Genomic DNA, 27,078 nt, shown 5'->3' on the forward strand with positions numbered 1-27,078 from the left:
AATCAGTTAAAAAAGAACCAGCAGTGTAAAACATAATGAAACTTCATATATGCATTCTGAAAGGCTGAAAAACACCAAAAGTACTGTGGACAGGCACTGTTTGACCTGGAGACTCAGGAAAGGACATACCTTGAGAATTTTCCACAGCTACTGAATCTGCATTCAAGTAACATGCATCTTTCTCCTTTACCCCAGCTCGTGCCTGGGCCTATAAGCAAAGAAATACATTATGAATTGAGATACAGAATCTGATTATTAATCAAGTGAGTTAATGCTGACCCACTTGCTACAGTTCAGAAAAAGACAGCATAGTAATTATTCTGCCAGGCAGCCTTATGATTAATATTATTTCAAAATGGCTTCATAAACACTTTGTGTTGAAATAGCTAAATCTGAAATTATAAATGGTTTCTTTGTTAACAGATTGTATTGCCTAAGCTGAAGTGCAAACTGTAAACCTTCAAACAATTTCTGACCAGAATAGAAAATTGATAATAGACCATTTGCAGTAATGTGTACACCCAACTGCACCTAGACCAATGAATGAGATAGGTGAAAACTAAGGACAGACTATTAAAAATATGCCACCTGCAGTAGGATGGCTGTCAGTTTGAAAAGGCTTTCTTGATCTCCTCCTAAAAGGCACAAAAAGGAATGAGGAGGCCATGGACAGCTCCCATATGGTTGGTTGAAGAATACAAAATAATACATTGCTGATCAGACATGGAATTAGTATTCTACTGAGAACTGACAAGTCTGGTAGGGTGGACAGTCATATCTCAGCTAAAGATTTCTGCAAAAATGCAGCCATCTTCTTTTGGAGGTAATATGGGAGGTAAACAGATGTGGAAAGGTGGAGTTACTAATAAACCAAGGGCATGAAGGCTCTGGGTAAGATTATCATTCAAATTTTTGATCATGTTAAGGCAGTGTGAGACAACTATGATAAGTAGATAGTTGATAGTGTGTGAATGGAAGTGGACTGCAGTGACCAGACATTATATTCTCTGACTGCATCAGGCATTGGTGAGCCTCAAATAGAATGGTGAATTGTATTCTGGGAGACCAGCCAGTGCCAAAGACATCAGTCTAACAAGTATGTTCAAAGACTGTGAAGGCTCTGGGGACTTGCACCATGAGAAAAGACAGAAGGCACTGGACATACACTCCCTTAAGAAAAGAAGGGCTGTGACACAGACATGCCTCATATAGCTACATAGTAGAGGTAGTATCAAACACAAAGTATAGGCTAGTTAAATAAGAGCACACATAATAACTTGGGGTGGGAGAAGTTCAAGTCAGATTTATGGATATATAGAAACTAGGATCATGGAGTGGCATAATATGTGTCACCAAAGAGATTTTAAGGGAACATGAAACATGCATAAGAAGTGAGAAGGAAGGAATGGAAGCACACGTTACAGCTGCACAGGAGTTGAATGCAACTCAGGTGAATGTTGCAGACATTTCATCATCTTTTACTGGTATATTTACAGGTATGCCGACATACTGATTGGTGTGACAGATGATGAGGGCATACCTTCTACTTTTCAAGGAGCAATAGTGGGGAGGAGACACTCAAGTACTAGATGAAGAAGCATGGGCAGGGGACCTGATGAAGGTTGCAGAGATTCTTTCCAATGATGAAGGATGCTTTTGTATTAGAGAACATGGGACCCATCAATGAAGCAGGACACAAGAATTTATAAGAACTTGTGTTGCATTTGTGACCAGCAATAAATGGCAAAATGAACTTGATCTTTTGGGCTAGGAAAATAAATGGTGGTCAAACAATCTAATCTTCTCAAATTCCATTAACAGTACAAAACACAAAACAAAAGACTCTAAAGCATGAACTGAACAAGACATAGACTTAGGCTTTAAACTCTTTTGAAGTTAATGTTAACTTTCAGATAAGGCCAAAGTAAATTCTAAAAAAAAAACAGTTTTTTTAAACCAGGGAAGAGGATCTAGTAAAACTGTGGGAGAAACACAGTAAAGAGGACTACATTCACAAGATGGTGATATGTGTACTGCAGTGCAATTATCAGTTTGTTTTCATCATAAAGGTCAATATAAATATTATACTATAACTAGGGCACCTGTTTTCATTGAACTTTATTAATTAATTTCATTTTATTTTACTGTTGTTTACTGGGTTTGTCCAACTGGGTTTAGTCAAAAATACCTTTTTAGCAGATGCCTGGGGAGAAAAGCTCCAATAAAGTACAAACAATTTTAAAGTAATTCAGTACTATACATGAACAGACACTAAATAATGTACATTAAAAATACACATACATTTGTTAATTAGCTTACATTCATATGAAAATACAGGCAGCTATTACAATATAAAATATACTTACCCTTTAGTACATGTTGAACATTGGGCATTTGAAGATGTCTATTACTAGGTTTGTCAGATATTAGATCATGCGAGCAGTGCTTAGAAATTCAAAGAAATTGAAATGGGGAAAAGAATTAAGTAGGACAGAAAATGTTAATGTTGCAGTAAAGAGGTGAGGTATTAAACAGGTTCAGAAACAATTTTATATATTACTATTGTAATGCTTACATTACAAGTATAGTGGCGGAGGGTAAGCAGTGACACAAAATAATGTATATGGCTGGGAAATGCTAGCAAAAATATTTGTGTATTGGTGAGGCTGGTTGTGAGTCATAGGATACGGAATGAAGAGAAATGGTTTGACAATATGGCAAGCTGAACATTGCATGACATTTATCCTGGAGATGTACTGGGGCAGATCCATTGATTTGACAGGTGAAGTTTTAGTTGTGTTTTAAATGAGTTTGCATTTTGAATGGATTTCAGTGGTAGTGGGACATAGGTGCCGGAAGACTGGGGGAGTGGAGGGTGAGAGGGGCACTTAGTGATCTAAAAAGGGCAGTTTTTTATAACTATTTACTAACACAACATAGGTTCACTTGGAAGACATTTTAAGCTTAGCCAATTCCCTTTTGGTGCTTGAATTAACATTTTCTGATTGGTCTTACCTATCCCATGGCTGATAATTGTATATTAGCCCTAGTGAGAATAACTGTGATTATACCATAGATAATTTGAGGGGACCCATGTAAGGGATGCAGCATTTAGGAACTGCCTCTATCCATTAGTGGCATGAGGGGCAATCCTGGAGTACATTTTCTATTACCCATCCTTAGAGCCATGTTGCATTTGAATATGGACAGACGATCTTTATTTTATTTTTATGGATAGTCTGTTCTGGAACAGTGGTAGCCTCTGTGATATATATCCATCTCTCCACAACATTCAGTTTAGATAACTGGACTGAGTATTTCTGATGCCATTTGACTTGATGATGTTCAGTAGGTCCATCTGTATTAGGTCGGAGGATGCCTTGTATGCCAGACATGTTACCTCTAAGAACTCTGTAGGATACTGAGTATAGTAATAAATCTTTGAGGTGGTCCATGCAAGACCTATTGTTTAGGACTTGTATCCTTTTAGTAAGGTATCTCTGAAGGTATTCTAATTATTTCATGGGGCTGGACAGATACATGCCAAAGTGGGTATTATACAAAATGATTGACCTAATGAGAGCTTTGTAAAGGGGGACAACAACACCTCTAGATCTAGTCACAATTTGTTTATAAGCTGTGCAATATAGAAAGGCTTTCTTAGAACTCTGGGCACATGTTGGTCTAATGTTAGGTCACTGTACACACACGTTCTCAAATGCCAAACAATTGGGTCAGTTCTCAGAGGGCATTGTCATGATTTTGACACCAGCTATTATTTGGGACAAACCTTCCTGTATGATGGTTAAGTCATTTGGGGATTCAATAACTGCTCCTAGCTTGCAGTCATCTCAAACTTACCGGCCAAAGCCCTTTGGTATTTCTTTTTACTTTTGAGATGTATATGCCAAACAGAAAAAGGCTCAGCACCGAACCCTGGGGGGCTCCATTGGTGACTGGTCTCTTCCCCTATTTTGATCTCTTGCATCCTGTGAGCAAGTTGGCAATCCAGCTAGTGATGTAAGTGTTTGCTCCTACATTATTCATCTTTTGCACTTTACCTGAATAGGGACTGTGTCAAACGGTTTGTCCAGGTCAAGGTAATGTGGTGTGAACTGTTTTACCTTCATCCATTGCTTTGGTAACAAGAGTAAAGCTTAAAATTTGCCCATGATTTTGAGCCTTTCACACTTTCCTCTGGGCTGTTTTCAAACACATTTTTAGGGCCAGGCATACATGTATGCATTCTTTGATTCACCTTCCTGATTGTATTAAATTATATTCCTTGTATAATACATCACCAGTTGTTAGAATGTGTTTTAAATTTGAAGTTTTGAACAGTCTTCTAGTAAGCAATGAAACAAAATGTATGAACCAATAACGACAAAACTTCCCATATCAGAAGATTTCAACCATAAAAGGCCATTTAGACTTTTGTCATTACAATCCACCAATATCAGTTGTTGTTGTTGTTTGTCTTTCGGCTTTTCCCGGTTAGTGGTCGCCACAGCGGAACTCTGGTCCGCTAATGATTGGCAGTAGATTTTCACGAATGCCGAGGTGCCAGCTCGACTTCCAACCTTCACCGAAGGCACGCCCATTTACGCATGTCTTTCGAACGCCACCCAACTGCGGGGAGGACATGCAGACTCACAATCCACCAATATCAGTAAATATGCAAAATCTCTGCAGAAGTAAGTCATCTAAATAATTACACATTAAAGGGATTTCTAACTAATGAACAGGTTGCTACTAGGAAACAACTTTAGATTTCATTGTTTCAGCAACAAATAAAGTGGCTGTAGCCCTTGAAGAATAAATTGCCTATGTTACATTAAAAACTGATAAGCTAGTAATATTGCAATAGGGAATGGATGACAAACTGATGACAGATTGATAGTTACTAGGTAACTCCTCCAAAGGAGGGCATTCACAGGACTGCAGCATCCACTCTCTTTAAAGTACAACACAGTACAGTATCAGCAATCTATCTACATACCCTGGGAGTAGAACCCATAGCCCTCTGCATCAAAAGTAAGGCCACTACCCGTTGTGCTACTAACAATGCAAACAGACTTGGAATAAGCAGCACTAAACTTCTCTTCCCCTGAAGCTCTCAGTTCCTTGAAAAAAAAAATTATTTAACATTTGTTTACAAGGAAAGTCTGATGTGGAACAAAGCCAATTTTCAGCAGAGGCCCAGGGAGAAATGCTCCAGATGCATGTCTTTGTAACATGGGAAGAAACCAGAGCACCCAGAGGAAACCCACACAAATACAGGGAAGACATACAGACTTTGCTCAGAAGGCACCCAAGCCAAGAATCAAACAGAACCTCTTGCTGTGAGCCAACAACACTACCACTGCACCATCCACTTGACACAACTAAATCTCTCAATTTCACAGCAGAAGAAATCTGGAAAAAGTCAAAATTTATTTGGGGGGGGGGGGCAAAGGCCCCAAACCAGGGACACATTTTAAAAATTGCTTGCATAATCTTAGAAAGTTGCTGAAATAGTGTTTTGTGTTACCATGTGTTTCCAAAAAAGATAGGAAAACGGAAACTTAAAGAGCTATCATTATTTAATGAATTCCATTATCACTGATTTGCCACAAAACCACAAATTTTAAGAGGAACACACCAAAGTATGAGCCAAATATTCTGTGAAAATCTAGACAGTTGAGAGCTATGGACTCAGTGCAGGCTGTTGTACCTAAGGCTTAGGGTTTTATTTGGCCAGTCACTGAGTATAATGCCTCTTTTGGCATGTATCTGCCCAGACACATCTAACTGGATCGCCTGCAAAGATACCTTTCTGAAAGAATACAAGACCTAAAGAATATGTCCTACATGGGCCTCCTCAAAGCTCTGTCACTTAAATCTGTATCTTCCAGACTCCTAAGAGATGACCTGGGTCTGGTATACAAGGTATCCTCTGACCCAGAACTGATGGACCTACTGCACATCAACAAGTCAAACTGCATCAGAAATACTTGGTCCAGGGATCTAAACATCTTCTACCACATCAACAGAATGGTTTGGAGGGACAGGAATATCTTGTAGAGAATACCACTGCTCTGGAACAGACTGCCCACCCAATAAAACAAAGCTTATTTCTGTCCATATTAAAGTGTAACTTGAACCTATGGGTGGGTGATACAAAATCTACTCCAGGAATGCCCACTGTACTGCTAATGAACAGAGGCAGCACCTAAATGCTTTATCCCATGAATGGGATCCCTCAAATTATGTATGGTATGATCTTAGTTATTTTCACTAGGGGTAGTACACAATTATCGACTATGGGATGGGTAAGGTTAATTTAACACCAAAAGGGATAGATTAATTCAAGCACCAAAAAGGAAACCGGTTAGATTTAAAATAGTCCACAATGACAGCTAGCCTAGTACTTACCTATGAGCAGTTTACCTCTCTAAATGGCAAGCTTAGCAGATGCTTGGAAAAAAACATGTCTCTCACACACGCCTCCTTGCCATAAAAATGCATATTCTGTATGCATACACGTCTTAAGTAATTTTATATATTGTGTATTCTACTGCTGCATGCATGTGCTGTATTTTTAAATACCTTGTGTGTACCCTTGCTTCCTGCTTCAAGTTATAACATTTTGCAGAGATATCACAGCCTGCAGTTGTTAGAACATCTATAATGATATTAGCATAACATTTTGACCTTTTATATGGAGATAGCAGTGAAAAGAAATGGGTCTGTTTATAAGAGATTTTGTATATGACCTTGTATAAACAATGTGGAAACGGTGTGCAGATCTTACTAAGTATAAGATGAGACATAGCTAAATATGGCTTTAATAAAGTCCAGCATAAGGCATCAACTGATCTTAGGTATCAATTTTAGCTATTCAGCTTATATTAAAATATTCTATTCTATTAGTCGCCTTTTACAAGGGTAAATATGTATTTTGTAAATGATGCAAATAAGGCTACAACATTCCTTTTCTCTTTATAATGCCGTTTTTACTGTATTATAGTGCTTACTGTAGCATACAGCTGTAAAGTCACACACACAGACAATAGGAGCTGCACGAAAATCAGATTAATTTCAAAGCATCTTTAAAGTAAGAGCTGCGTTTCTGCAAGTTTCAGTAGATTAACAACAGGGAAACTCCAGAACACATACATTATAAATGAAAATAATATTTAACCACGGCTTACTTAGTCTAATAGTTTCAAGCATTTTTTAATAAAAGATGTTTTTTCAATCTTAAATTTTATAGGAAGAGATTTTATAGAGTTGTTGACAAGCAGGTTATGGATGATGTTTGGCGGTGTTGTTTTTCAGCACATAAAGACACAAACACACACACACACACACACACACACACACACACACACACACACACACACACACACACACATCTGTTTAAATAAACAGAGCACCATCTTAAGTAAACAGTAAATGTAGCACCAGTTTAAGTAAAGAGTAAATGGAGCACCAGCTTAAGTAAACAGAGCACCAGCTTAAGTAGACAGTAAATGGAGCACCAGTTTATGTAAACAGTAAATGGAGTACCAGCTTAAACACACACTAAACGGAGCACCAGCTTAAGTAAACAGAGGACCAGCTTAAGTAAACAGTAAACGGAGCACCAGCTTAAGTAAACAGTAAACTGAGCAGCAGCTTAAGTAAACAGTACACAGAGCACCAGCTTAAGTAAACAGTAAATGAAGCACCAGCTTAAGTAAACAGTAAACGGAGCACCAGTTTACGTAAACAGTAAATGGAGCACCAGCAGCTTCTGTATATAAATAAACGGAGCACCAGCAGCCTTAAGCTTACCTGTGGGTGTTGAGTCTGGCAGCAATGGCAGCAGGAACCGCCCACTTTTGTGTTTAAATTCAATGCACGCATGCGTCCTCCATGTCATTACAGGTCTTGCAGCTGTAAAAGTGGGGGGAGGCGCTCCCTCCCCCTATGGTTCCGGCGCCTATGAAGTAGGAAGTGGTTCTATAGCTTAGCTATACTATTTGAATACAGATAATTATTTGCAGTATTAGATAATTTGGTTAGAGTGATTAGTGATTTTTCTTTAGAGTGTAAAATTCTGTTGGCAGAATAATGCTGTATTAAGTTGTTAAGGTCTGGTTCATTTTCTGGCTTGTAAAGAAGTCTGCATATTGTAGCTAGCTGAGAATGAGCTAAGTGATTTGTTAGTTCTAATCAGTTTTCTTCTCTGAGGGCTAGGAAATGGGGTATTCTATTGCTGCAGTTTAAAAAACAGAAACTAGTGGTCTTAAAACTTCATTGATGAGCTCAGTCACAATCATTTCAAAAAATCATGAAACCCAGGTATGTTTCAAAGCAACAACCCTTTATTCATTATTCATCACAGATGAGTGATCCTCTGTAACAAAAAATCAGAAAAAGTCGTGCTGGTGAGGTTGGAACTAGACAGCTTCCTGTGCTTGTTTTTATTTTTCTATTGCTAGAGTTTACTGCAAATTTGGCCATTTTATTATAACATTGTTCACGTTTGGACAGCTGTGACACTTAAAAGGTTAGTGAAGATTGGGCAACACAAAGTAGAAATGGCAGTAATAAAGCAGTGGCTATACATCTTCTGGCTTTGTCAGTGAAGTAGGTTTTTACCTTTTATAATGTACCTAGTTTTTGATGTTTTTTAACCAATTATGATATATGGCAGTCAAATTTCAACTGGTCATCTATGATGACACCCAGTCATTTTGTGTGATTTACTTGTTCTGTCATGGTGTTGTTGCCAGAGACAATAGTGAATAGTGTTGTTTTTTAAAGATGTGTTTTGGAGTGAACAGCGGTAATTTAGTTTTATTAGGTTTAGAAATACTTCTTGAAATATCAGCCTTGCAAGTAAAGAATATATCAAGGATAATGCCAAACTGGATAATGACTTGACTACAGTAACTGCACAGTTCTGCCTTACAAGTAACGAATATATCAAGGATAATGCCAAACTGGATAATGACTTGACTACAGTAACTGCACTATTCTGCCTTAGAGCACATTTACAAAGATACAATTCTCTAATTTAATACTACAGCAGTATATGTCACCTTGAAAAAAAAGAAAACTATGAGTTATTAGCATTCCTTATTGCATAGAATAGGCACCTTTAAATGCTTCAAGAATAATGTTTAGAAAATGCTGCTGCCATACAGGTTCATAGGTTTTTTACAAAACTTATGGCTAAAGAAAAGCATCGAGACACTCAGCCACATCACCAATAGTGTGACAGACTAACAGTTTCACCCATTAAGTAGACTTTATCTTATCCACATATTTCCCAGTGAAAAGTTGTGATTACCAATACTGTCGCTCAGACTAACTTTAAAGGTTAGTAAGGAAGTACTCTGCTTGATAGGTATGAACAGCCTATTCCTTTCCAGAAACAGGATACATGTTGGGTTAGCTATCTGTAACTCTATGTGATGTTGCTGATATTGTAGTATAAGTTTAGGTGTGTAGGATGGGTGATTGCTTTAGCATTGTTTCTACTTAAGTGAAGGTGCTCAAGGAGTGCTGGGTCTTCACAGCATGGAAGGCCGAGCAGAGACCATCCCACAAGAGTCTGTATGATAAAGAGCAGAGACAGAGGCTTTTAGCCTATGATAATAACTAAGGGTAGTGAGACTGGAGATGTTTTTGGTGAAGAAACAGTGAGATCCCTCAAGCTGGTTTAGGTGCCTAGTGAGCTACAAGCCAAAGATTGCACTGTATTCAATAATGTGCCTTATAAAGGATGAATACAGTAGGATTATAACTTTTTGGCTTGATGAAATACCAAGAAGGATAGGTTGCGCAAGGTAGTAGGACTTTTCAACTACCTCAGAGATGTGGTGATCAAAGGAGAGTCTGTTATCATCATAAGTACCCGAGTCTCTGATGACTATGTCAAATTTAAATGGAATGTCATCTATATGATAAGCAGGGTTTACTATCATATTTGCGAACGTCATTTAGACGAACGCAATGATTTCCGACAAATATTGTCGGAAATCAAAACACCGAACAACTGAAATATCGAACGGAGCATTTCAGCAATGTCGAATATCGACTTTGCTGAAATGCTCACATCTGCCCACAACTAACAATAACGTTAACAGGGGTCAAGCCCCCCCACACCCCCTACGTATATATACTGACTCCGAGATCGCACTACAGTGAGGGTAAGGGTACATTTCCCGATCCCCACTATAGTGCGATCTGCACCACAATGTTGAAGCTGACAATAGCGGCTGTTCGCTCATGTCAGCTTCGACATTGTGGTGATCGAACTCTCAGATTTTTGCACATATTCAATCGTCTAAATGACAATCAAATATGTGATAGTAAAGCGATAAGCAGTAATGATGCTAGATGTAGCATGGGGAAATAATCTGCCTTTCTTAGTGATGAGGATAAGCCCATGATTAATACACCAAGCATTTGTTTGGTCCAGCTCTTGCTCGACAATTTGAGTATCAAAATGGGATTTGATCGCTGTCCATAGTTTGCAGTCATAAGCAAACATGGTTAGCCATAGTTTCTTGATATTGGCTTTTATGCCACAGAAATATATACCAAAGAGGAAGGGATCCAGGATAGATCCCTGTGGGATGGCACAAGTAAAACTTTCTGTCTAAACCAAATATCACCAACTTTAATTGTGTAGGTTCTCTCAGACAGTCAATTACTAATCCACTGAACTATGTATTGGTTAATGTTGAGGTGGGAGAGTTTGTCAGTAATCCCAGCATGGGTTAGTGTCAAAGGCTTTGGCAAGGTCCAGATAAGCAGTGTGGACTGTATGCCCCTTATCAATGGCCTTAGTAACCCTTTCAAAGAACTCATCTAGGTTCAGCAAGCAATATCTATCTTTTACAAAGATGAATTGGTGCATATCCAAAGATATAAACTAGTAACCAGAATGAAAACATACTCCAATGTAGAAAAAAACAACAAAGTGAAGAGCTGCAAACCACTTGGCAATTCATTAAAACAAACTGATACACAAAACTAGAAACATGAATGAGAAGTTATGTACCTACCATAACGTTCCATGTTAGTTGTCTTCTCTCGCCTTCTTTCTTGCTGGATGGGTTCGGAGCCGATCCTCGGCTCCGACTCGGCCACTTACTAAAGCTTGAGAGCTAATTTTACTGGCTCGAGGCAACCCTGTATCCCATGATGCTAGGCGATAACTACCCAGATCTCGTTTGGTAGCTAATGAAAAATTATGCAATATAGTCCTCCAACTGGAGAGGAGGAGGAAGGGGGAAATAATCCCTCAAAAGAGACCAATCTGATCTAGTGACACTAGTAAGCTAATTAGCTGGAAAAATTGGATCAGGACTCTTCAAGGAAGAGGAACAATCTTCTCGGTCTGACCAGGCTAGGGGGATGGTGGGGACGCAGAAAGAAGGCGAGAGAAGACAACTAACATGGAACGTTATGGTAGGTACATAACTTCTCAATGTTAAGTTGTCAATCTCGCCTTCATTCTTGCTGGATGGGACCGCGTCCCTAGCACCTTTATCCTGGGTGGCTCAATAGAACAGACTCTTGAGAACGGTGGAACCAAAATTTGCTCTGTTTCTGGAGGCCAAGTCCAATTTGTAATGCGAAAAAAAGGTATGAGGAGAGGTCCATGTGGCTGCTGCACAAATAGTGTCTATTGGAAATCTAGCCTGAAAAGCTGTAGATGTAGCTAGTGCTCTAGTTAAATGGGCTTTTGGCCTAGAAGTCAACTCTTTACCTCTGAGTTGATAAATGCATGTAATCACAGAAGACAGCCGCCTAGATAGGGTTACCTTGGATACCGGAAGGCCTTTCCTGTTCTCTGCATACGATAAAAACAGTTGATCAGATTTCCTAATTTGTTTGGTTCTGTCCAAATAATATCAGAGTTGGCAGTGAACATCGAGATAATATAGTTTTTGCTCCGCTCTATTAGTATAATTTGGGAAAAAAAACGGAAGATCAATAGATTGATTTAAGTTCGTCTGCAATGCCACTTTGGGTAAGAAAGACGGATTAGTCCTTAGAGAAACTCTGTCTTTGTGGAAGATTAAGTAGGGAGGACGAATGCAGAGGGCATGAAGCTCAGATACTCTCCTGGCAGAAGTAATGGCGACTAGGAAGAGTGTCTTCCAGGAAAGAAATTTCAATGAACAGGTAGCCGCAGGTTCAAAGGGGGGAAGAATCAAGGATGTTAAGACTAAATTTAGATCCCACTGTGGTGGGGGGGGGTCTCTAATCGGAGGCTTAGGTAAAAATACACCTCTAAGGAATGCCTTGCAAAGTTTATGGGACATGATGTTGTGGTCCGACAAGCCTATATGAAAATTTGAAATGGCTGCCAACTGAACTTTTACTGTGGAGGAAGAAGATCCTGAGTGAAAAATTTCAGCTAGGAAGTCCAAGACCAAATGAATCGGAGCAGTAAAGGGATCTATATTCCTAGCTTTTGCCCAGAAGGAGAAACATTGCCATTTACTAGTGTAAATCCTTCTGGTGGAAGATTTAAGGGAAGCTACTATGATATCCCGGATGGGATTAGAAATCATAGGAAGCCTGGCTAGGGATGGAAGTGGAGCAACCAAGTAGTGAGGTTGAGAGAAGGTATGGATTGGTGCAGCTGCCCCGACTGGTGGGTCAGAAGATCTGGAACTGGGTCCAGATGCCATGGCTGTACCAAAAGATAATGATGCAGGAATGGAAACCATATCTGTCGAGGCCAATAAGGGGCAATGAGAATCATCTCGGCTCTCAAGGCGGTTGCTTTCTGAATTACTTGTGATATTAGAGAAAAGGGTGGAAAAGCATAGAGAAGTCCCCGGGGCCAATCTTGGATTAGAGCGTCTCTGGGGGGGATGGCCTGGAAGGGGGAAGAGGGAGAAGAAGTTGGGGCATTTGCTGTTTTGAGGCGTAGCAAAAAGATCGCAGCAAGGAAGGCTCCACTTCTGAAAAATCTCTTCCGTCACAGACTGTTTGAGAGACCACTCGTGAGGCATGAGAATAGCTCTGCTCAACCTGTCCGCTATGATGTTGGACTTCCCGGGGATATGTGCTGCTATCAGAAACCGCTGAGAAGAGATTGCCCACTGCCAAAGTCTGAGTGCCTCTTGACACAGGGGATAGGACTTTGTTCCACCCTGCTTGTTGATATACCACACTACGGACATATTGTCCGTTTGGATTGCAATAGTCCCGAGGGGAAGAGAGTCGTGGAGGGCTTGCAACGTTAAAAGCACTGCTCTCATCTCTAGGACATTTATATGCAGGTGGCATTCGAAAGGTTGCCAAGTGCCATGGACCATCCTGCCCTGATAATGCCCCCCCCCACCCGATCAGGGAGGTGTCCGATGTAACCGTGGCGACCGGGGCGGTAGGAACAAAAGGTCTGCCTTGATGGACTTGAGGGGACAATATCCACCAGGACAGATGCCTTTTGCAAATTGGAGTTATCATGATCCTGTGATACATAGGGAGTCACTGAAAGGACCATTGGGCGAACAGCATCCACTGTAGGAGACGCATGTAAAAGCGGGAAAGGGGAAGAAGTGTTATGGCGGCTGCCATAAAACCCAATACTTTCAGGGCATACCTGGCCTGAATTTTGTCACTCTGGAGAAGAACATGGATGTGGTTTTGAATATCCAAGATCCTTTGATCTGTTAACTTTGCTGAAAGTTGTACGGTGTCCAAATTGGCGCCTATAAAGGTAATAGATTGACAAGGCGACAAGGCAGATTTTTCGAAATGTATAGAAATTCCTAGCCCTCTGCAAATGTGAATGGTGTAATCTCTGGCTTGGAGAAGTTGATGCCTGGTGGTGGCAGTGAGGAGCCAGTCGTCTAGATATGGAAACACCTGGAATCCCTGACGTCTCAGGTGAGCTGTAACCGCTGCCATACATTTGGTGAACACTCTGGGGGCTGTAGTGAGCCCAAAGGGCAGGGCTCTGAATTGGTAGTGACTGGCCCCCCAGCCGAAAGCGGAGAAACCTTCTGGAGCACCTGTGAATTTTGATGTGATAGTACGCATCCTGAAGGTCCACCGAGCACATCCAATTGTCCTTGCCCAGAAAGGGTAGAATGGACTGTAGCGTGACCATCCGGAATCTCGTTCTCTTTATAAACTTGTTTAGTTTGCTGAGATCTAATATTGGTCTAAAGTCCCCTGTCTTTTTTTGGTACTAAAAAGAACCTTGAGTAGATTCCGGATCCTATTTGGTCTGCTGGGACTGGCTGGATGGCTCTTTTTGCTAGCAGTCTTGATATCTCTGGTACTGCTAGTTCCCTTAGACTGGGTGGAATGTCTGGAAGGGTTTCCTTTTGCTGAATTGGGGTTTGGATAAAAAAGAATTTTGTAACCCTCGGATATGATCAACTGTACCCATTTGTCTTGAGTAAGGGAAAGCCAGGCTTTGGGTATAGCGATAATCTTCCCCCAACTGCCTCCAAAGGTGGACAATCGGGCAACATCTCAGGGATGCTGGAAGGGTTTGTCAGAGAGAGGCTCCCTGCTACCCTGATTCTGCGGACCCCCTCTGCCCCTAGGGCGGCGTCTGTTGTTATTACCCCCTCTGCCTCTGGGGGTAAACTGACCTCGGGCATCAGGTGTGACTCCTTGAGATTTGCGGAACCACATTTTCCCTCCCTTCTGACCCTTTGGGTAAGGTCTTGAAGGGGTGGAGAAACGGACTCCTACAGCAGAAAGAGTCTTGCCATCTTGTTTGCATCTAGTCAAGGTGTCTTTCACTTGAGGTCCGAACAAGGTCGAACCATCAAAAGGAGAATTTGTGAAGGACACCTTGAAGGGGTCTGCAAAATTACAAAGCCGCATCCAGGAGTGATGCCTTAAAGCCACTCCTGTGCCTGTGGCCCTACTCGCTCCATCGGCTGCATATGAAATGAGCCGCATGGAGGAGTTAACAATAGAGTTTAGGGTTCCTAGCTGTGAGTTAATTTTATCCTGGGACCCAGCAGCTGACGGATCCTGTAAAACTTCTCCCAACTCTTTGAGAACATCTCTCTGAAGGCGAGTGAAGTGACACAAGTAGTTCAGCGACCGCATGGCAAAGGTGGCTGAAGAAAAAATCTGCTTGCCGTACCTATCCATAGTCCTGGAATCCTTGTTAGGAGGATGGATAGGTACTGAAGGATCAGCTAGTTCCTTCTTGGTGGCTGCAGCCACCACCATGGCATCAACTGGGACACCTTTTGTCAAACATTGCCTATCAGGTGGGGCCGTAATGAATTTAGAAGGCCTCCGAGGAGTGGGTTCCACCAAATCCGGGGCCATCCACGCCTTCCAAGCCACCATGTCCATAAGAGGGTCAAAAGGCGGAGACACCCAGGAGGTTGAGGGTCGAGAACCAAACGCCTCCAGGTATACCGACTCGTCCTCGGAAGGATTAAGGGAAGGCCAGTTCCCCCTCTGCTTAAGGATTTCAAGGATGTCTGAGAAAGAGAGATCCTCAGAGGGGGACCTTGGGGATCCCTCCGACTCATCCAAGTTGGTATTGGATGTAATAGACTCTGGGGAGTCCAGATGTTTCACTTACATGTCCTCTTACGCGGAGGCTCACCTGACGGGTCAGGAGAAGCCTCGGAAGAGGAAGATATTCCCAGTGGGGAAACCTGAGGTGTTGGATCTCTGGGTCCGGGAGCAAGAGAGTGGGAAGAGACGTCAGCAGGCACTGTAGTGGGAGGAGCTGATGGAACTGATCGTTGACTACGCCCTGGGGCTAGCACACTCCTCATCACCTCGAAGGCTCCCCCATCAGAGAGGCCAAAAGGCTTCCGCTCCGAAGAGATAGGAACCCCAGGCCACACCGACAGGGACGGCTCCGAGGCTGATGTCGGGGCCAAGCTCACCAGCGCCGAAGCTCCGAGAGGGAGAACGGGGTCAGACAGGGGTCCGATGCCACTCACCCCCTCGGAGCCGACGAGAGAGACCAGATGCCCGGATCCCTCCAACGAAGGCATCAAGGAGGAGATCGGAGCAGAGAACGACGGAGCCAAAGGAGGAGGTATCGGCTCCGATGCCACAACAGTCACGGCTCCGAACTCTGTAGGAGAGTCGAAGGAGGAATAATAGGAGGATGTGTAATAGCTACCGTCTGATGAGACGGGCTATGGAGCATTTGGGCCAATGCCTGAGACTTTAATAGCCTACTCACCACTCTCTCAAGGTCGTGGTCAGAAAGCCTGGACGACCGAGAAGACCGGCTCCGATGGCTCCGCTCCGAGAGCAGGGGTGATCTCGGAGCCGAATGGATAGACTCCAAAGAAGGGGATCTTGATCTCTTTCTGGAGGTGGGTGGAGCCGAAGGAGCCGAGGATACGTCGGCTCCAGTCGAAGCCGACAGTGAGTGCATTGATTCAGCGGTATCGGCGCCAGGTGGAGCCGATACTGTAAGCTGTGACACAGAACGATCGGCTCCGGCCGGAGCTGATCTCGTCACAGAAGGCGAACCAGTAGCCGATGGCTTGGGACTTGGAGCCGACGGCTTTGCTGGCTTCAAGGGCTTCCCCAGAGCAGACTTAGTCGGGGAGCTCTCAGGCTTTAATAAGCCCCTCAGTATTAGTTTATTTCTGCGCTCCTGCATGATTCTTAGGCTGAAGGTGTGGCAGACAGAACAAGAGTCCTGCAGGTGCAGAGGTCCCAGGCAGTAAACACAAGAAGTGTGACTGTCTGTCAGAGACATTTTCTGACAGCACGAGTCACACTTCTTGAAGCCTGAGACCTTTGTGTCCTTCGACATAACGGTGTCGAGGGAGCACCAAGTAACAAAAAACACACACACGCACAAAAAACACCCAATCCAAATAAAAAAATAAAACAGGGATACTAACACACCCAAACACCACACAGAATCCCTGACAAAAAATTAGGAAAGGGGAAGGCTTAAGGCCTAACCCAGGGGAAGGGATAAATAACTGTGCATGAGGGGAACCACTAACGGGGGATAGGGTTTAAAATCTAACTGTTAACAGTTAAGACAATAAAAGGAGTGGACTAAAACAAAAGGGAGTGACTAAAAGTCTGAAAAATTGAAAACTTACCAGGAGCTGGTAAAAATGCACCTCGCAAGCGAAAGCGGCAAACGAGATCTGGGTAGTTATTGCCTAGCATCATGGGATATAGGGTTGCCTCGAGCCGGTAAAATTAGCTCTCGAGCTTTAGTAAGTAGCCGAGTCGGAGCCGAGGATCGGCTCCAAACCCATCCAGCAAGAATGAAGGCGAGATTGACAACTTAACATCTGAGTGCTTTCATCCTTACAGATGACTTTTTCAAAGTTAAAAACTTCCAGGCTGCTTGTGACCTTTAAAAACTCCCTTTGACCAATCCCTTCGCTGGAATCAACTGCAGCACCTCCTACCCAATTAAGTAATTGAAAAACAAATGTCATCCTCTCAAAAGGGACCAATCCATTATAAGTACACAATGAAAATGGTAAAATAATAAAGTATATCATATGTGGCAGACTACATAAGCCCAGGAAGTGATCAAAAGAAAGAAGGAGTGAAGAAAAAAATGGGAGATAGAAAAGACCGACCAAGCTATGATGGAATGCTAGTTGGCTAACAAAGAAGCTAAGAAAGGAGTTGCAATAGCAAAGAATAGGGCATCAGAGGCACTCTACCAACTTCTGGAAAGTCACTCAGTAGGTGGTACAAAGAAACTATATTAGGTTGCAAGGCAAAGACAGAAAGATAAAGAAGATAGTCAGACACCCTTCATAAGGGATGCCAGCAACAACCTGCTCACCAGTCCACAGGACATCAAAGGCAGATGGAAGGCACACTTCCAGCAGCTCCTGAATGAAGAAAACCTCACAGAAGCTATACTGCCCCAGAAACAGCATACGATGAGAGAAGAAGAAGGAGAAGAGCCCACCCTAGAAGAAGTAAGAATAGCACTAAGGAAAATGAAGTCAGGGAAAGCAGCAGGATCAGATGAAATCACAGCAGATATGATAAAGATGCTGGGTGAGATAGGGGAGAAATGGCTCCTGAGGGTACTCATAGCAGTATGGAGAGAAAGGCGTATCCCAGAATGACTGGAGAATAAGCATACTCATGCCAGTGTACAAGAACAAAGGGGACATCCACAACTGTGGGCAGTACAGAGGCATCAAACTCCTATCACACTGCATGAAAGTTCAGGACACGGTAATTGATAAATGGAAATGCAGAGTAGTAGAATGTTAGTTGGGAGATAAACAGTTTGGATTCAGATCAGGATACAGCACAATTGACCCAATGTTTGCAGTGAGACAGATAATTGAGAAGAAGCTATATTTGAGGAAAGAGTTCAACTTGGCATTTCTAGACTTGGAGGAAGCTAATGACAAGGTCCCAAGAAAGCTGCTCTGGGCAGTACAGTGGTGGTTCGAAGTCCCAGAAACATTGGTAGAATTAGAGTGGCTATGTACAAGGACCCAATGACTCACGTACGAACAGTATTTGGCCTCACAGAGGGGTTCCCAGTGGGAGTAGGTGTACACCAGGGTTCAGCTCTCGAGCCCACTGCTGTTCATACTGGTGATGGATTACATTAGCAAACAGGTTGGAGGGTACAGATCAACAAAGTTACTGTATGCAGAAGATGTGGCATTACTGGCAGACTCCGAACAAGAACTTCAGCAAAGGATATGGGGAATGGAATGCAAAACTGAAGGCACATGGGATGAAACTAAGTACAGATAAGACAGCGGTAATGGCAGCAAACTGGGTAAATCAGAAGAAGCTGAGAATTGAAACAGAAGGGAAGATAGTGGAACAGGTAAATAGCTTCAATATCTGGGAGGGGTGGTTGAGGAGAAGGGAAGTCTGAATGAAGACGTCAAAGCTAGAATCAGGGGGGCTGCAGCCAACTCGCATAGAGTCTCAGGTGTAGTCTATGACAGAAGAATGCCAAAGAAGCTGAAAAGTAAGGTGTACAAGACAGTGGTGCGACCACTACTACTGGATGGTACAGAAACCCTGGCAGTAAAGGCAGAACAGATGAGGAAGCTAGAGGTAATGGAAATGAAGTGCCTGAGAAGGGTGGTAGGATGCACACTGTGGGACAGATGAAGAAATGAGGACATAACAGCAGAAGCTAAAGTAGCTCCAATTGCCGAAGAGATCAAAGAGAATAGACGATGGTGGTTTGGCCATGTGCAGAATAGCAGAAGACAATCTGGTGAAGAAGATTTGGGACAGACAGGAAGAAGGTAAGAGGAAAAGAGGACAACCATCAAAGAGGTGGATGGATTGTCTGAAAGAAGATCTGTGACAGTCAGGCATGAGTGTTGAAGAAGGCAGGAGTGTGACACTGAATTGAGAGAGATTGAGACAGTTAACACGATACCCCAACCCCATGTAGAAAATGGGAAAAAGGGGGCTGATGATGATGATGATGATATGTGTAATGAAGAATAAATATACAAATGTAATACAATTTATCACAGCTACACAAAATTAAACATTCATATCTGAATTACACTATAGCAGCTCTTTGCTTCAATTCACTGACAACTGAAATGTGATCATTAATACTAGAAGATCGAGTGGTGTTCAATTTAATTTGCCATATCATTTCCTTGTGTTCACCAGCTGTTTCAGGGTCACCCACTCTTTCATTGTATATCATCTTGTCCAAAATGAAAAAGATAAACCTCTTAAACTGAGGACATAATTGAGTGGCTATACAAGGCATTAGTGGACTTTTCTTTTTTTATCTGGTATACATGTTCCTTAATTCTGTCACTCAGCCATCTGGTATTCTTATGCACATAAAATGCTACAGAAGTGTCACAATTACAATAACTGAGACACCCTAGAGCGTTTTTCAAAATCCCCAACTGTCACATACAGACCATTGTTAATAAACTTACAATACTTACAATGTCCACATTTGTTCATTGAGCCAACTACACTCTTTGATCCATTAGAAACATCACCTTTTTCTAACAAGTTTTTAATGTTCCTTCCTCTGCTAAAGACAGTTGTCGGAGAGTCACCCAACAAAACCTTCGGCTCCTGTGGAAAGGTTAGAATCCAGTTCTTTTGTGCAATATTCACATATTTAAAAGAATTCACTGCATAAGGTAACACAAAAACTGGCTCTCAAGTTGGTATTTTGCAACAACTATGTGTTGCTTGCCTCAATACAGTCACATTACACATAAGTAAAGGCGCAAACCTATCTTCTCTGTGTTCCATAAATTCTAATTTAACTCTCTCAAGATTACTTTCCCTATCTGATTAATAAACAATTCATCTTCATTTATTATCCTTGATAACCTCACCATCTGCCCTTTAATTATGGCAACCTTCTGGTGGTGAGGGTGACAGCTGTCAAAGTGGAGATAAGAATTAGAAAATGTTTGTTTTCAAAATATATTAGAGATACATTTCTTGGCCTCCAAATCTTTACTAAGTGTATTGTCCATAAAATCTATACTTTGGTTCTCAACATGATGTATGCACCACAGGTTCATAACAACCTCAAGGGCCTTTTTAAGCCTAGCCATACATCCCAAATCTCTGACCAGTTCTGATACCCTTGGTAAGTGTAAGCAGGGGCTTGGGAGGTGAAACATTAACAAGCCATGTCCTGGGAGATGAACCATTTACAGGCAGCATGTATCCATTAGAGACATACCAACTGTCCAAGTTACACTTGAATTAGTTTAGGGAGGAACTCTGCTTTACATGGATGGGGAGCCTGTTTCAGAGAAGGGGTAATCTCTGGGATACATACCTGTCTCTCCAGCAGGTCCTTATTATACCACAGGAAGGGTTTAAGTCTTTAGAATGGGTAATTCTAGTGCTGTTTGTTTTGCAGATATGCAGGAAGTCCATCAGGTTGATGTCTGACAATGTCTTTTATGCCAGGCATAGATCTCCCTTAAACAACCTGTAGGAGACAGCATACTGGGATAAGGCATCGAGGCTGTCTGCATAGGACCTTTTACTTATGCCCTGTATTATTTGAGTGAGAAACATATGTGGACATTCCGATTGTTGGATATGTCTGGTTTGGTACATACCAAAAGGGTATTGCACTCAATGATAGGTCTGATAAATTCTGAATACAATGGAACAATGGCATCCTTTGGCCTAGATGCCATACCTTTGTTTATAAGTTGCACAACATAGAATTACTTCCTCACTACTGTAGACACATGATGGTCAAAGGCTAGATTACTGTCCATGTGTGTCCTTAAGTCTCTTACTTCTGTGTCAACTCTTAGGGATGTGTTGTCAACATGATAGTTGGATGACTTCCTGAAAGATACTATTATGTATTTCTTGGCATTTAGTTTTTGGTCCATGGCTTTGACACCAGCTGTTTGTCTGTGTCTACCCTTCCTGGAGAACATTTGTGTCAGTGGGTGATTTAATGACAGCTCCTAATTTGCAATCATCTGCAAATTTAGTCAGCCAGAGGCCACTGACATTGGCCTTGACTTCAGAGACGTAAATGCCAAAATGTAGCGGTCTCAGGACTGATCCCTGAGGGACTCCTCTAGTGATTGGTCTCTTTGTAGAGGTGAACTCCCCAATTCTAACTTCCTGGGTCCTGTCTGTGAGCCAGCTGGCTATCCACTGGGTGACATAATGGTTTGTACCTAACCTCTTAAGTTTGTCAACGACACCTGAGTGGGGTATTGTGTCAAATGCCTTGGGCTGGTCAAGGTAGGCAATGTGAATCATTTTGTTCTCATCCGTTGCTTTGGTGACCTTCTCAAAGAAGTCTACCTGGTTGAGTAAGCATGACCCGCCCTTGATGAAACCAAATTGGGTTGGTCCAGTGTCTGGAAGTTTCCTATATCATTATTGATAATTTCTAAAATAATTATTTCCATGGCTTTGCATATGAGACTAGTGAGATGTATGGGTCTGTAATTTCCAGAGTCTGTAGATGGCCTACCTTTGTGAAGCCTGTTTGGAGACTACAGTTAAATAGCAATTCCAGAAGGCCTGATAGGTGATGTTTCATGGTATTTAAAAGGCATCCTGGGATACTCTCTGGGCCTGTTGATGCAGTGTTCTTGGGCTTATAGGTTCATAGGTTCATAGGTTGGTACTAGGCTATCAGCCCTAGGGCCTATACAAGCCCAGCCATAACAATTCCCTGGCTATTTCTTCCCACACTATTTACTTCCCTGGACCCCTGTCTAGCAGGGCAACTGACGTGATCCCCGGGGTGAATTTCCTTTCTCCCATCAAATCTTCAATGTTCCTTTTGAAGAGGGCCAAAGAGGCACTCTGCTTGACATGTATGGGCAATCTATTCCAGAGTCTGGGGAGTCTCTGGGTCAGGAACCTATCCCTCCAGCATGTTTTGTTTATTGTGATGACAAGGTTTAGATCACTGGAGCACATGGCTCTAAGGGATTGGGATTTCTTTAAGTGTAGCATGTCCAACAGCTCTGGGTTTGACATGGCCTTGTATGTTAGGCAGAGATCACCTCTGAGTAGACGATATGCGACAGAGTATAGCTGGAGTTTTTTAAGGTGGTCAGTGTAGGGCATCTGCTTTAGGCCTGTGATTCTTTTAGTGAGGCATTTCTGTGACCTTTCCAGTTGTTGCAGATGTCTTGAGAGGTACATACTAAACGGGGCGTTGTATTCTATAATGGGTCTAATGAGGGATGAGTACAGTGAGACAATGACCTCCTTTTTTCTGGATGAAAAGCCCTTAGTGATGAGGTGTGCCACATAGAAGAATTTCCTGATTGTTGGGGCAATGTGGTTATCGAAGGTGAGACCACTGTCCACCTGTGTCCCTAAGTCTCTTATCACACTTTTGGTGTTTAGTGTACTGCCACCTATATGGTAATTCACAGGTACATGTTTTTTCCCAAAGGGGATAACTATACATTTCTTGGCATTGCGCTTGAACCCATGGCTCTGGCACTAAGCATCTGTTTCTGTAAGGCCCTTTTGTAGAGTATCCACATCATTTGGGGATTCAATAATGGCTCCCAGTTTGCAGTCATCTGCGAACGTTGTTAGCCAGAGTCCCTTAGTGTTGGTTTGTACTTCAGAGAAGTAGATGCCAAACAAGAGCGGTCCCAGGACTGAACTCTGAGGTACTCCACTTGTCACTTCTCTGGAGCTGGATTTGGAGTTGGCTACTTTTACAGTGTGGGTTCTATCAGTAAGCCAGTTAGCAACCCATTGGGTGACGTAGGGATTAATGCCCAGTTTATTAAGTTTATCTATGATTCCAGAGTGGGGGATGGTGTCAAAGGCCTTGGCAAGGTCTAGATAGGCTGTGTGAACTACCTTACCCTTGTCCATGGCTCTGGAGACTGATTCAAAGAAGTCAATCAGGTTCAGGAGACAAGATCGGCCCTTCACGAACCCAAACTGGGTGGGGTCCAGTGTTTGAAGGTTGCCAATGTCTTTGTTTATAAGTTCCATGATAATACGCTCCATGGCCTTGCAGATAAGGCTTCTCAGACTGATGGGATGGTAGTTTCTGGAATCCAAGGTGGATCCCCCCTTGTGGAGTGAGATAACTGTAGCTCTGCGCCACTCAGTGGGCACGAAACCTGAGGTGAGGCTATGATTAAACATGACACTTAGGTGAGGTGCCAGTTCATATTGTAGTTCATGTAGCACATAGCCCGGGATGTCATCTGGTCCCATGGATGCTGTATTCTTAGCTTTGGAGAGTGCGTTTTTTACCTGTGTGGCTGTTATTTCCAGAATTTGGCAATCTTCCAGTATTGAGATGGGCCATTTAGGGGGTGAGAGGGGGGTGAAGTTGGCACTGAATCGATCTGCCAGGATATTGGCAATATCCTTAGGATCAGTATATTTAATGCCATTCTGTTTTAGCTCAGAGCAGATCTGAGCATTGCCATTTAGATTCCTGACATATTTATAGAATGCCTTGTGGTTGTCTTTAGAATCTTTGGCAATTTTATTTTCGTAACTAGCTTTGGAGGATTTTATGAGGGATCTCAGTTTCTTACTGAGGCTGGTAAGGGAGTTTTTTGCATCCTGGCATTTTCCTCTTTCTGCAACAGTTTCTTCCTTTTGTTGTAAAGTTTGTTTATGGCAGGGGACCACCAGATTGGCTTCCTTTTTTTGGATGAGAGCATCTTGGTTCTATTTGGGTTGGCATGATTTATGCATGAGTAGATGTGTTCATACAGTGCCTTAGTGTAGTGTAGTTGAACTTTCAGTTCCCGTCTGCATGGGTGTTATGAAGTTTGTCACTTCTGACTTGAGTAGCATGAAGTTGGCTTTGGAGAAGTTTTTTATGGAGGTTTCCTTACTGTGGGGTGGGGGGTAGGATGTGGATGTAAAGGGTGATTAGCTTATGGTCAGACCTGACTAACGAGGGGGGTGACCATAGGTGTGGAGCATCGATTTCCCATGTTGGTAATGACCAGGTCTAGGATATTGGAGCACCTCGTGGGACTATGGATTAGGTGATCCAGGGCATTGGAATTTATGAATTCCAAGAACCGTTGGGCAAAGGTGTTGGTACATGAGTATTTTTCCCAGTTAATCGCAGGGCAGTTAAAATCACCCGGTGTTAGGGTGTTTGGTTCTATCTTAATATTTTCCAGTATGTTTAGAAAGGTGTAGTGAGAATTTTGGGGCATGGTGGGGGATCTGTAGCAAGCTACAATTTGGATTGCAGTCTTACCTAGTGTTAGTTGCACCTGGAGAATTTCAGAAGCATTGTGTTGGGCAACTAGCCTGGTGGTGTAAATATCCTTGGTGAATATTGGCACTCCTCCACCTTTAGTGTTTCGGTCCTGGTTTGGTGGCCAAAAAGTGTGGTAAGAGTTGTAGCCTGGTATTGCAGGGGTGCTCTCTGGAGCCTTGAACCAGGTCTCAGTTGCACAGATATCGATGTTCTCCATTTTTAGGAGTGCCTCGAGAGAGTGCATTTTGAGGTTTAGACTTCTAGCATTGAGTAGCATTACCTTCAGATTTTGCATGCTTGTACCTGTTACGGTGGTGGTTTTGTCCTTTGAACTTTCCCTAAAAAAGGCACTATAGGGGTGGCAAGAGCCTTAGCCAGAAACCTGAATCCCAGGGGCAACAGATGCAGACCATCTCTGGCAAAGCATCGTGGTCTGTTGATCATGTCATCCCAGGCAGACAGATACTGGATCCCCTTTGAATGACACCAGAAGCTTAGCCAATTGTTGATGTCAATCATTTTGTCCTTATATTGTGGTATCATTCTGGGCGAAGGCAGGATGCTACTCAGGGCTAGGATCATAACTGCCTGGGCCACATGATCCGAGAGCTCTTCCATGTCTCTTTTCATGTAGTCAAGGGAGGTACATCTCAAGTCATTCACTCCAACATGGACAATGACAGAGTCATATTTGTACTTGTTGTGGAGTGACTTGAGTGCATGCGTTATGTGGTGGATCCTGGCACCTGACAGGCAGCTGACTGTAATTTTCTCCTTGTTTAACCTGGTGAGTGGGACATCAGTGTGCCGGACTATAGAGTCACATATGACTAAAGTGTTAGGTACGTTGTCTTGCCTTAGGGGCTGTTGCTGGGTGGCACACTGGTGTTGTGAGCTATGTGACACTTTGGTTGTGATTGGTGTTTGTTTGTGTTTCAGCTTCAGAGGTCCTTGTTGCTTGAGCAGGTTACAGTTAAGGGCCCCTGCATATGTGGATTTAGTGTTGCTATATGTAGGTGTTGGTGGTGTGGGTTTAGAAGGGCTATGTGTTGCTTGAGGTGTAGTGTGGGTGTTAACCTTCTCCTCTTGACTGTCTAGCACAATCTTGGGTGGAGAGAGCTTTGCTTCCATTTTGGCTATGTAAGTGCATCTCTCACAGATTGTAGTGTTGGGTGGTAGGAGGAGAGCGTTGTCTGTGTACATGAAGCAATTGCTGCATTGCCCCAGTATGCCCAGATTCACCAGCTGGACAGGAGAAACCACCGGAAGCTGACCCTTGGACATGCCTGATTTGGTGCTTTTTTTTTTTTTTTTTTTGTAAACTACAGGAGCTGTTTTCCCTTACCTTAGCAAGGTACTTTGCAATTATAGGCTGTTTAGTGCCTATGATTAATTTCTTCTTATTAACAAGGAGAAGGCATTAAGGATCTTTTCTCTAGTGATAGCAGGGGGAGTTATATTTAATGGTATTACCTGAGGGGAGGTTGAGGGGAAGAGAGGGGTGAAGTGGGAGCTGAATTTGTCGGCCAGTAGGTTTGCTATATCTTTTGGCTTAGTATAGGTCACTCCATTTATAACAAGCTCTGCACACAATTGTGTACTGCCTTTGAGGTTGTGGACATAACCAAAGCATGCCTTGTGGTTGTCCTTGACCTGGGAGTCCAATTTTACCTTAACTTTGGCTTTGGTAAACTTGTTTTTCTTCTGAGTTGTTTGTTCAGTTTGATGCAAGTGTTTTTATCCTGCTGGGTGCTGCACCTTCTAATTTTTGCCATGGTTTTCTTCCTTCTGTTATACAGCCTACTGATGTGATTCCACCAGGTGGCTAGTTTTTTGAGTTTGTTCTTCACATCTTCCTGGTGGGTACAGCTGCCTCTATGTAGCTATTAACATGCTTGTATAGGGTTTCTGTGAACAGTTCTGTGTAGGTAGCAGTGTTCTCTGGGTTTATGGGAGCTTGAAATTTTGCCAGGTAATTACTTAATAGTAGGAAGTTAGCCGTAGTCCCTGAATATTCCAGAGTTAGCTGAGGTTCCAGGTTTTATTTTTACTTCAAAGGAGACCATTTTGTGGTCTGATCTTACTAGAGAAGACGTTACACTAGAGGGTGTGCAGCACTCCCCATATAAGTGAGGACCAGATCCAGTATGGTTGCACCCCTGGTTGGTGTACTGATAATCTGGTCCATGGAGTTTGTGTTCACAAAATCCAAAAATCTCTGTGCCTGTACATTTGGTGTCATATATGCTTCCTAGTTAATAGTGGACTAATTAAAGTCATCCATGAGTATGGTATTGGGATGAATGGTGAGTGTTTCCAGTAAGTTTAAATACATGGTATGGGTCATAGAGGGGAAACTATAGCTTGCAAGCAAGTGGTACTGGATTTTGCCTATGGTAATTTGA

The 27,078-nt window shown here is 42.5% G+C and overlaps 1 protein-coding gene across 4 annotated transcripts in view; it reads right to left on the bottom strand.

The window, feature by feature from the left end:
- The window catches only part of LOC122787538 (multidrug and toxin extrusion protein 1-like), a 677,270-nt gene that overhangs the window by 17,304 nt on the left and 632,888 nt on the right, over window positions 1–27,078 (bottom strand). For all 4 annotated transcript variants that reach the window (XM_044054307.1, XM_044054306.1, XM_044054309.1 and 1 more), the window contains one exon: window positions 130–208. In XM_044054307.1, the coding sequence (XP_043910242.1) occupies window positions 130–208 (79 nt within the window). The remainder of the gene's footprint in view (window positions 1–129; window positions 209–27,078) is intronic.

Source organism: Protopterus annectens, chromosome 13.part0, assembly GCF_019279795.1.
Source record: "Protopterus annectens isolate FY-2018-M chromosome 13.part0, PAN1.0, whole genome shotgun sequence".
NCBI lineage: Eukaryota > Metazoa > Chordata > Ceratodontiformes > Protopteridae > Protopterus > Protopterus annectens.